Here is a 12681-nt window from a genome sequence, read left to right on the forward strand (position 1 = left end):
GCAGTGCTCAAGGAGAGAGAATGTTCTGATATTAGATGACTAATCAAAGTTATTCAGAAATAAATATCCATAGAGAGAACAGAATTATTACAACAGCTTAATAATACATCTAACTTTGTTTAATTTGATCTTATGCTTAATATTTGTATAATCTAATTCTATGCTTCCCAGACAATCATCTGTACTGAGTGAATTTGGTCTTCTGGGGATGGAGTATCCAGTACTGATTATGTTATTTAGGCCATTGTAAGTGAATAAACTGGTGTTCTGATTACAATATCCCTGAAAACAAATTCCCTAGAGCCTGACTAGCTCCAGAGAATTGATAAAATCAAGTTTTTGAGCCTACAGAGCTAAAGACCAAGCTTTGGTTTCTATGGAGATGCTGCTGAAATACAGACACTTCCATAAAACCCATCCTGAAATAATCATATGGTCTCTTTTCTGATCATCTAACTATAAGGGTCAGCAAGAAGTGAGGAAGGAGTGATTGGAAGGGAGAATTAACTTAAAGACAGTCTTCTGATCTCATTAAAGGTCTCTTGAATCTTGACACAAATTTATTTATTCAACATAGCATGGCAATAGTAGCATGACAGTGGAAAGAGACTAGCAGTGAAGTCAGGAAGATCTAAGTCCTACCTCCAACACATACTAGCTGGTCATGGACCAGCCAGTATCTAAATCTTCCTCAATATTTCTGGCCACTCTATACAAATAGAAATCGCTTATGAGATACTAATTCATATCTGTAAGGAAGTTTCCACATATCAGGAATCCCTTGCATCAACAAAATCATAAATCCAGATCAATCCCTCTTCCAATCCCCTCATTAGCCAAAAAGAAGAAGAAAAAGCCGGAGGACGAGGAGGAGGAGGAGGAGGAGGAGGAGAAGAGAAGAAGAAGAAGAAGAAGAAGAAGAAGAAGAAGAAGAAGAAGAAGAAGAAGAAGAAGGAGGAGGAGGAGGAGGAGGAGGAGGAGGAGGAGGAGGAGGAGGAGGAGGAGGAGGAGGAGGAGGAGGAGGAGGAGGAGGAGGAGGAGGAGGAGGAGGAGGAGGAGGAGGAGGAGGAGGAGGAGGAGAAGAAGAAGATGATGATGATGATGTGATGAAAGAAGGGAAAAGAAAGAGGAGTAGAAACAGTATTAAGAAAAAGCCTAGAAGTTGGACCAGCATTTGTACAATTTTCTCACTTAAGCCAATGCTCTATTCAGCTACATCTGACCTGCCTCTCCTATCTCCACCTTAGAGGTAGAAGGAAATAACTTATATGCTTTAGATTTGGAAGGAACCTTGAAGACTGAAAAGTTCATAAGATTTCACATAGAAGGGAAACTGGATATCATCTAGCAAGATTACCTCGTGTTACAGAGAAGGAAACTAAAGCTCAGAAAGGCTAAGTGGTTTTCCCACAGGAAGTAAGTGTCAGAGGCTGGATTTGAACCCAACGTCTCTGACTTTAAATTTTGTCTAGTTTTTCCCCCTCCTCTGATGTATGGGGACTTATCTTGTGAAGCTACTGAAGGTTGAATACTAAGTTACATGAAAGCTCAGAGACTCCACTGAAGTGTCACTAATCATTGTCACCTTTCTAGCTAGGATGGAAGTGATGTAGAGTGACCACCCTGAGTTTCAGGTCAATGGGTTTCAATTTCTACACGTTCATATAATAAGGTAGCCCGGAGCTCCCGGATTCCTGGTTCCATGCGTGCTGTTCGAAGACAAGAAGGGGAGCAGTACTAACCCTGGACTATTTCTCTAAGTGCACAGGAAAGACAAGACAAGGTGCGCGTGTGACGATGTTTTATGGAAGAAATGGGAATTGGCATTGTCGAAACCGCAACGCCCTGGGATTGGAGCCAGCCGCAGAGCCTCTGGAGTCTGACTCCGTCAAAGAGGCAGGCAACTCTGACTTGCAGAGCAAAGAGCCTCTGCTGAGGCTGGGCGGAAACCCGGTATCCTGGCAACTTCACAGCAGCCACCGTTTGACCTACGCAGGATCCCCTGAAAATTCCTGAAACCTGCCTTAGGTGAGAGAGTTGTCCCAGGTACCCATCTTCTGAGCTCTGTCCTTGGTGCTGAAAAACGCCTCCCAGCCTCTGGTCTCGGCCGCCTGCTCAGCATTGCGTAGCTCCTGTTTTCCCTCTAGAGACACCTCTATTGCTGAAACCGGATGCAGACTGCTTCAGAGAACTGTAATCTGGAGCCCTTAGGACCACGAGTAGGGACTTAACCCCGAGTCTTTTTCTCTGCGGTGCAGTACAAAAAGGGAGCTGACGCAGAGCAATTGAGAGAATAGCTAGCCCAGCATTGGAAGGGATCAAGGAGGAGAAGCTCCGAGCCTGGGCATGGACCTGCCCAGAGCCGAACTCTACAGGGGAGGAGCAGGATACCCCGGTTACAACGAGGAGCTGCTGCATAAGGTAAGATTTCACTTGGCCCTATCTAGAGAGGAGCGGGAATTTAAATAATCAATTCTTTGTGCAACTGCTGAGTTTCTCATAAAAATAAAATCTAGTGGTTTTGTGACCTCGGATTGAGAAGAGAAAAACTGAGGGAAGTAGCTTATGTATTGAGGAAGGAATGCATCTCAAGAGGCCTCTCGACCTTGATTCACACACTTAAATAAGTTCCGTCTCTACCCTCTCACTCTTTTCACCTTCCTCTTTGGTCACTGTGTGAACTTCTGTGTACCACTAAAAACTTTTTCATTTCTCGGTTGCTTTAAGCTGTGAACAGAACTTCTCCTTACCAATGCCCTTAGAGCAAAGAGCACTGCTTAGCTTCCACGGCAGCCTAGAGATCTAGGTTTCCAGCCTTCCAGGTTACAATTAGAATCGGGTATAGACATCAGAGGATCAAAACATAACTGTCTTTGCAAGGAAAAAAAAAAAAAAAAGACTGCTAGAATGGCTTTGGCAGACTGCCCCGAGTCCCACATACTGCCCAGCGTTCTCCGGAAAGAGTTGGCGAGTTCCAAAGATCTAGAACCAACACTGCTTGGGATTTAGAGATTAACTGGTTCACTCCTCCCCGTGTCTTGCAGATTGGGAAATTGAAGCCAAAAGAGAAGAAAGCAGGTTGCCCGAATCTCTATCTAGTGCTTTCCCCACTGCATTCGAGGATTTTGACTTAAGTTTCATAACATTTTCCCTGGATCTCTCCTTTGCATTTGTTTCCTTGACCTTTATAGCAATTTGCCATTTTTTCTCTCCCTAAGCCGTAAAATCCTTGAGTTCAGGAATTTCTGTTCTGTTTTTGTATCTCCTAACAGAGGAGGACCTAAGGTTTGACCAACAATCGTAATATTCTCTCAGAAAATTTTTTTAAAGAAATAACATTTTAAAAAATGACATTTCCTTCATCAGATTTTTAAAGACTAAAAAGGTACTATATATTTATGTGTCTATTTACTGGAATGTTTTTTTCTTTATCTTGATTTGCATGTGTATGTTTGTTTGTTTGTTTGTTTCTTTCTTTCTTTCTTTTTTGAAACTTTGAACTGTGCTTTGAACATAGTAGGTCCTTGACATATGCCTTGAATTGCCAGGCCCAATTTTCTGAACCTTAAGTCTCAAGTTGAATTAATTATAAGGCTCAAGAAGCAGCCTTCTTTTTGTATACTGCTTTGTAATTGAGTTCCAAAGCTCTGTTTTTACTCAAGGGTCCAGTACTGATTATCTCCCTAAGTCTTCAGCATCCCTTTACCTTAAATTTCCTGCCTCCTTTTGCTCATACTTCCTGCTTCCCCCCACCCTTATATTAATATCTTGTGATTTCTCTGAAAAGCTGGAGGTAGTCCAGTTCTTGAATTTTCTGTAGTCAGAGGTTACTGTATTTTTTTTTTTTAACACAAAGAGAGATGAGAGCTGAAGTCAAGCCTGTGAATTTCAAAAGTCAAAAAAACCCAAACCAACTCACCATTGTCTTCAGGTGGTGAATATCTTGCATGCAGGATAAACATGCACTGATTTTCTTGGAAAAGTTTTTTAATAACCTCAGGTTGGAAAAGACTTTATTAGTTCAATGGGAATTCAGTCCCCTGCACAGAACTCTACATAGGGCTTATGAGCAAGAAAAAGTATACCACACAGACACAAACACTGCAAATCAAACTAAGGAAAATAATCCCAACAAATAAATTTAGACATCTCTCCAGGCTTTAAAAAAAATCTAGCAAGGGGAATATCATCCATTTAAAAGAAAAATTCTTCTAAGACATAATATACAAATCATTGTTCAGATGTCCTTTTAGCTTTAGCTACCATCCCAGGAAATGCAATATATTTTTGGGATACCTTTAACAACTTTCATTACCTTCAAGTGCTTCTTGAATGAATGTTTATATGCCAGACATCATGCTAAGCAACTAGGGTTATAAAGACAAAGGTGAGACAATTTCTGTCTTCAAAGAGCTTACATTTTTATTTTTTTAATAATAGTTTTTATTTACCAGATATATGCATGGGAAATTTTACAACACTGACAATTGCCAAACCTTTTGTTCTAATTTTTCCCCTCCTTCCCCCCCCCAGATGGCAGGTTGACCAATACATGTTAAATATGTTAGAATATAAATTAAAAACAATATATGTATACATGTCCAAACAGTTGTTTTGCTGTACAAAAAGAATCAGACTTTGAAATGGTATAGAAGTAGCCTGTGAAGGAAATCCAAAATGCAGGATTATTACATTATTAGTATCTACTAATACATTATCATGTATCTACTAAGTTCCTTGGACTGGGTGTATGAAGTTCTAGAGAAGTGATGAACTAAGGTAGTAAAGTACTAAGACAGGAGTGGAGATAAGGGAGTCAGGAAATGTAAAGGTAGAAATGGCAAGATTTGGGAACTGATAAATATGTGGATGAGGAAAAGTGATGAGATTTAAAGATAATTTTGAGATTATCAACCTGAAAATTAGTCAGAATAGTGGAATTAGGAAGTTGGGAGTCAGGAATGAAGCTGGAAAAATGGCAAGTAGGTGGTACAGTGGATAGAGTGCTGGACTTGGAGCTCGAAGGACTCATCTTCATGAGTTCAAATCTGTCTGGAAAAAGAAATGTTAAAGCATCCCAGTATTTTTGCTGAGAAAATCCATTTGGGGTCACAAGGAGTCAGACAAGACTGGTAAAGAAGGATTTGGGAAGAAAGTAAGTGATTTCAGTTTTGGATATATTGAGTTTAAAATGTTTCTAGGACATCTAATTTTGAATGTTCAATAGGCAAATTATAAGGCATGACTGAAGCTCAAGAGAAAGATTGGGACTGAATTTATAGAGATCTGACTGAGAGTCATCTGGATAAATGAGAATTGATGAGATTACTAAGAGAAAAACAGGATTTAGGATAACACATTATGGAATATGAACTGGAAGCATGATATAGATGATGAGTCAGCAAAAAAACTAAAAAGGTACTACACATCTATTTTAAAATCTACTTCGGTATAACAATGATAACAATGTCTATAAAAATAATTATTATCGTTCATGTTTCTATAGTACTCCTTAAAAATATTAATGATAATATAATTCCTACAAACTCAGAAGTTTGGAACATCATTTCCCACTGAGAAACCCCAAACCTGGATTTGTAAAGATCATAGAGGAACCTGGCTTCTAAAGAGACATTATGCCATTTTTATTGATAAAAAGGAGAACTAGGAGAGAACAGAGAGAGAAACACAGAGAGGAAAGAGCATCAGAAAAGAAACAGTGGTCACTCATGGCAAATGAAGCAGATAGAACAAGAAAGATGAAGAATGAAAAATAAGAATAATAAGTATGGCAATTAATAGATATCATTGGTATCTTTGGGGAGAACAGTTTCAGTTAAATGATTAGGTCAGAAACTGAATTACAAAATGTTGAGGATTGAGAAGGGAGGAAATAGAAGCCATAAACTGAGAAAAGGAGAAAAGAAATAACAATGATAACTTCTGGGAGTAGTAAGACATAGTAAAATATTTTTTGTTTTGTGTTTTTTAGGATGAAAATAGTCTTCTGAAAGGACAATGAGGTGGTAAAGTGGATAGAGTGGATAGAGTGCTGGGCCTGAAGTCAGGAAGACTTATCTTTCTGGGTGATCCTGAATAAGTCACTTAACCCATTTGCCTCAGTTTCCTTGTCTGTATAATGAGCTAAAGAAGGAAATGGCAAATCAACTCCAGTATCTTTGTCAAAAAACAAAAAAAAACCAAAAAACAAAAAAAAACTCCAAATGGGGTCACAAAAAATACAACAATAACTGAACAATAACAAGATTTTATTAAAGGTAGTGGGGGGGGGGGCAGCTAGGTGGCACAGTGGATAGAGCACCAGCCCTGAATTCAGGAGGACCCGAGTTCAAATTTGGTCTCAGACACTTAACACTTCCTAGCTGTGTGACCCTGGGCAAGTCACTTAACCCCAGCCTCAGGGGTGGGGGGGGGGGGAAAGTAGTAGGGAAAAAACTCGTAGATAGTAAGAGTTGGAGGGGTGAAGTGTTAAATGATTCAGGAAAAGGACAGTAGGAAAAGATGGAAGGTAATAAATTTAAATTCACATGTAGAGGCTTAGTCTTCATAAGATTTTATTCCTAAGGTTCTCTGAAGAGATGGATTATACTAACAGTTACAGGATGATTGATATTGATATCTCCTCATCTAGACTACACCTCCTTGAATACAAGGATTATTTTCTGCATCCTACTTAGCACCTAAATGTAGAGGTACCCAGTAAGTACTTGGTAATTTATTTATTAATTTGAACAGAATTTTACACAGGAAATGGACTTTTCCACAAATATATGAATAGGAAAAAGATTCTGTTTGTTCATCTGTTGTGGTACTCATATCATTATACAGAAGGATATTCTCAAAAATCAGACAAACTAAATGGCTCTCTATCATGTTCAGTAAGTGACTATATAAATATCATACTGCCTTATATATAAGAATAAAGCAACTTTGGGGAAAGAGTAAAAGCTATAAATATCCAGAATCAGAGAAGCAAATAAACACACAGTCTCCTAGAGACATATCCACAGGGACTTGTGCACACATATGACATATGTTCCTATATAAGAAACATGAATATATTTTATAGAATCCTGACTCTGACTTTCTAAATAGCATGTCTCACTTTCTTTGAGGGTATATTACAGTTACAACTATTTATTCTACCTTAAGTTTTCATAGGTAGGCAATAAAGATGTTTTTTATTTACTTTAAAATTATCAGTATTATTATTAACTAATGTTTGGGTAGTACTGCTGAAATAATATTAGTGATAATATAACAGAGTTGCAAACTCTGAGCTCCTGACTTCTTGAACACGTGAAGCTTCCACTAAGGTTAGAAGCATCTATCCCAGGATTAACTAGAGACTTGAAGTCCAATCTCAAGCTCACCTACACCTATAGCTGCCATGTGCTCATAGAATCCATGGCTACCAGGGGAGAGGGACTGACAGCATTACCTCTCCACATCCCAAGAAATTCAATAGAGAGCTGTTATAAGCCACACATTTAGAAGACAGGAAGAAGAAAGCATTAATGGAAACTATCTCTCCCTTTAAAGTTGACTGAGTTTTTCCTGCTCATTGGCTAATCCTTTCTGAAGCTTAATGGGCTTAGGTGGGGAGGTTGCATATAGAGATAAAATAGAAACCTATGGTTTTGCAAAAAAAAAAAAACCCAGCACATATCTCACCAGAAGTGGCCAGAGTACAACAGGCCAGTTCCCACATATATTCCATGGCATGGGCATTAGTCTAATTTATTTTTTTCCTAAATAGAATTTTATTTCTTTCAAATCCATGCAAAAATACTTTTCAACATTCACTTCTGCAAAACCTTGTATTCCAAATTTTTCTCCCTCTCTCCCCAAGACAACAAGCAATTCGATTGAGGTTGTGCAATTCTTGTAAACATTTCCATATTTGTCATGCTGCCCAAGAAAATCAGATCAAATGGGAAAATAACAAGAAAAAGGAAAAAAAAGCACAAGCAAACAAATAACAACAGCAAGGTGAAAATAAATTCTATGCTTTGATCCACATTGTCTCCATAGTTTTCTCTCTGGTTATAGTTAACACTTTCCATCACAAGTTTATCACAGTCCAGCATCTACAGTAGTAATATCTGACGTATATACAAGGTGTTCCAAAAGTGTTAGTGAAATTGTTAATTTTAATTATTTATTTTTAAATTTAAGTGTTAATGGCTTAAAATTGTACTAAGAACTTTTTGAGACGTACTGTATAATACTTTCCAATTCAATATCTTGTTTTCCTTACTCTATAAAGTGGTGGTGGATGTTGTCATTGAATCATTTTCAGTCATGTCTGAGACCTTATTTGAGGTTTTCTTGGCAAAGGAACTAGAATAATTTTCCATTTCCTTTTCCAGTTCATATTATAGATGAGGCAAAGAGGCAGGGTCTGTGCCCAGGATTGGAGAGTTAATAAGTGTCTGAAGCTAGATTTGAATTCTGAAATATGAATCTTCCTGACTCTAGACTTGGCACTATGCACTGAGACATCTAGTTGCCCATAAGGGGTTTGGGGGAGGTATTATTATTCTCATTTTACAGATGAGAAAACTGAGGTTCAGAAAGGAAAAAATGTTATCCCAAAAGTGGCTAATCAAATGGCAGAGCTTGGCTTAAATTAAGGTATTTTTAAGAAAGTTAACAGCCTAAGAAAAAAAAATGACTGATGGTGAAATCAGGGAATCTATGCTGCTATTATCTTATATGACCATAGGAAAATCCCCCCTCTTTGAATCTCAGGTTCCTCATCTGTAGAATGATGATGTTAGAGTAGATCAGGAATTAGCAAACTGTGAGAACAAAAGGCAAATTGAATTCTCCAATTGTTTTTATATGCCTGGGATAAGAAGTCTTATATTAAAATGTAAAAACTGTTTTTAGCTCTTAGGCTGTATAAAAACAATTGGAGCCCTGGAATTTGGCTCTGGGTTTTAGTTTATCCACCCCTGGATTAGATGGATTCTGAGGCCCCTTCTGACTCTGGATGTATGAACCTATTACAGCTTACCCAGTAAGCTACTCTTTTACTCTACTTTTTTGCATATAAGACATCTGCCAAATGAGTGCCATTTGGGAATTACATTTACCCTTTGAAAAAGGGTATGAAACCAAATGAACTCATGTAATTCTTAACTGTTGTTTGGGCTGGAGGCTTAGGAGAGTTTGGAAACATTTAATGCACCTACCACATGTTCTTCTTTGGGGCTTTAAAAATAGATTGGTTGCTGTTCTCACAAATCTGAATATTTGATGTGAGTAAATAATTTAAAATGTGAACAATCAAAGTAGGAGCTTTTCCCCTGCTCCATTTTGGATACACTCTGCCTTCTTTTGCTGCCTGAGCAGTTTCAGGAATCATGAGAAAGAAGCAGAATGGAGAGAGAAGACACAACTCTTGCCAACAAGCTAATAAACCAGGATCCAGACAAGGATAAAGAAGATGTATTATTTCCCATAACTTTGATTCAAGTGTTCTATGATCCAGTGATATCATCTTCCTGCCTTTTCTTGCACATAACCCTCCTCTACCGATTTTGGGCATTTTCACAAGCTCACCCAGTGAGTCAACAAGCTTTTGCTAATTGCTTTCTATGTGCCAGATAAGTACTGAGGATAGTAAAAAGGAAAAAAAGTCGCTGTCCTCAAAGCACTTACATTCAAATGGGGAAGAAAATGCATAAAAGGAAGTTGAAAAGGAGGAGCAGGGCAAAGAGAGAAAGGACCAAGCATGTGAGTGCCATGGGGAAATCTACAGGAGTAGAGCCTTGTGGGAAATGAAGAGGGAAGAAGAGGGCTTCCTCCTTAAATAGAAGTTCTGGGAGAGGCTCTCGGGTCTCCGCTCTCCGATGAAGGGAGGGAGCCCAGGGACAGAAGACTTCTGGGATGTGGCGGGTATGGCTGATCCAGGATGAAGAAGTGACATCGGGAAGGAAGTGCAGGGGAGTGCAGCCTTCTTGGAAATGATTGTTCCCCCATGACTACAATGCTTTTCTTCCTCTTCTCCATGTCCTTACTTCCCTGGCTTCCTTCAAATCTTATCTAAAATTCCACTTTCTACTGAAAGATTTTCCCAGTCCTCCTGAAAGCTATAGCCTTCCCTCTGTTGATTAATTCCATATGTACCTTATTTGTACAAAGTAGTTTGCATGTCATCTCTTCTATTAGACTGTGAGTTTCTTGAAAGCAGAGATTGTATATTGTTCTACTTGTGGTTATTTAAGAGTGAAATAACAATAAAAGTTTTAATTTCATTTTATGTGTCTATATAAATATACACACATATACATACACATGTATGGGTATACATAGATATGTGTGTATACATATTTGTATATACATAGATGTGTGGGTGTACATGCATACACACACCTGTCACTAAGTTGTTAGAACATAAATACTTAATTATTTGTTTTTATCTAACTGAGCAGCTAGGTAGTACAGTGGCTAGAGTGCTGGGCATGGAATCAGAAAGACCTGAGTTCAGATTCAGCCTCAGACAATGATTGTGTGACTCTAGGTTAATCATTTATTTCTGTTTGCCTCAGTTTCTTCATCCGTGAAATGACAAACTTTTCTAGTATCTTTGTGAAGAGTAAGACACTACTGAAACATTGCCTTAATAAATGAAAATGTTAGGTACTTCTCTAGGTCCAGGGCCTCTATGAAAAAACTACTAAGACTCTAAGAGTACTCTAAAGCAAGAACGTTTGGGAACTTTTAAGTTAGGCCCACGGTTCTCCTCTTCCCCCTTTCCTGCAAAACAGATTAGTTGTCCTTAAAAGAAGACTAGCTGTCTCCGGGACTTCATTGAGTGATTTTTGCCTTGAGGTAGATTCCTGATAAAAAGTCCTGCCTTCATGGAATCCTGGTCTCTTTGACAGGTTTCTGTGAGTAAGCCAGAGAGGCTGGGGCTTCTGCTAAAGTTCAACCTAAGTGTCACTATACCTTGTTTTATGTCTTTGTAATGTGGGACATAAATAAGCCTTTTGTTCAATGACTTATAAGCGTCTGAACATTTCAACTCAGCACTGAACTGGAATTAACAATATGCTGGTGTTATCCCACTGCTAATGCAAGGCTTCACAGGCCTGTGAAAGGGATTCATAATAAAGGCTACAAACCCCTGGACTGGATTGCATCTAAGATTTATTTCCCCTCTAACATTCTATTATTGCTTGGAGTGAGAGAATCCACTTGGAATTGTGTTGCTGAATTTCTACTATCAAGTTCAAGGATGATGAAGAAATTCACATGAGAAGGTGATGGTTTTCTGTGTGATTTTTTTTTCCTCACTATTCTTTCTTTCTCTCCTGCTGAGGCAGGCCTGAAGGATAAATAAAGCAAAGAAGGATGACAGTCATGTTAGTTTGGGGCTCCAAAACTGGCAGGTGATCCTTATTGCCAAAGTTGCTAAGGAGGCAGCTGATAACTGGGAACGGTAGCCCACTCACTCATATTGCCTCCGTTAGCCCTGAGCAAGAAGTGACCCCACCTAATGTCTCAGGCTAATTTTCAAAGCTCTTTGAGACTGGGAAAAATCAAACTCAATATGATTTCCTGTCTCTGAGCACTTTCCCCTTTAATTTGGAATGCCTTTTAGAGAAATGTCTATAATGGTTATCTCCTAAAAGCTATTTTAATATTAATAGCTAGCATTTATGTAGCATTTTAAGGATTGTAAAGCACTTTACATTTCATGTCATTTGGTCTTTATAATAATCCTTTAAGATACATGCTACTGTTATCCCTATTTACAGATGAGAAAACTGAGGCTGAGGAAAGTGACCTAGACTCACAGTTTAATGACTGCCTGAGGCAGAATTTGAACTCGGGTCTTAACCGAATCCATATTTAGTGCTCTATTTTACCACCTAATTGCCTTTCACTATTTATTTAAAATTCCTTCTTTTGTTTCCAGTATGGGAAACTTAGTTTGTCTATATGTAAATAGGCAGAGGTTAGCATCTTTCTGAGGGATTATCATGCTGGGCATACTGTAAATTTATCATAGCAATAAGCAATATCTCTTATCTCCCTCTCCTTTCCCTTCCATGAAGTATTTTTCTATTTAGAAAAAAACCTGAGATTTCCCATTATTATTGTTTTCCTGACTGACTGAATGTTTATGTAGCCTTTATACCTGGGACTTATCCTAAACAACTTTCCTCCTTTGAGAGCAATTGGGATTATTTTGGCCCCAAGATCTCTGGTCATTCACATTACCAGATAAAACAGCACGGCATCAAGTGAAGTAATGAATAGAGGTATCCTTCTGTGCCATCGGCAAAACTTCCTTCCAAAACCAGATCTGGGAATGTTAGCCATTGTTTATACCAGTCAGATTCTTTGGAACCCTGGGCAGGACTTCAAACCCTGAGGGGGAACATGATCAATGTCTGCAGCATGAGAAATGCCAAAGCCATAACTACTGTTAGTAAGAACACAATTTTATAGCAAGACATCAACAGAGTCAGATTTTCTGAACCTCCCCTTTTTAGTTTTCTACCAGCCAGCAGAATGGAGTACTCAAAACATTTATCCCTCCTCCCCCTTCCTAATGGCGTGCTGATAAATGTTTAACAAAGGCTCTGGGGGAAGGAGAATATGGCTATAACATAAATTTAATCTGCATTGTGAACATTTTCT

General features: G+C 38.5%; 1 protein-coding gene across 1 annotated transcript in view; it reads left to right on the forward strand.

The window, feature by feature from the left end:
• Positions 1–1734: 1734 nt before the first annotated feature.
• RAB37 (RAB37, member RAS oncogene family) overlaps positions 1735–12681 on the forward strand; it is an 82489-nt gene continuing 71542 nt past the window's right edge. The window contains exon 1 of the mRNA XM_074260704.1: positions 1735–2421. Coding sequence (XP_074116805.1) covers positions 2347–2421 — 75 coding nt within the window. The 5' untranslated portion in view covers positions 1735–2346. The remainder of the gene's footprint in view (positions 2422–12681) is intronic.

This window comes from Sminthopsis crassicaudata, chromosome 4 (assembly GCF_048593235.1).
Source record: "Sminthopsis crassicaudata isolate SCR6 chromosome 4, ASM4859323v1, whole genome shotgun sequence".
Classification (NCBI taxonomy): Eukaryota; Metazoa; Chordata; class Mammalia; order Dasyuromorphia; family Dasyuridae; genus Sminthopsis; species Sminthopsis crassicaudata.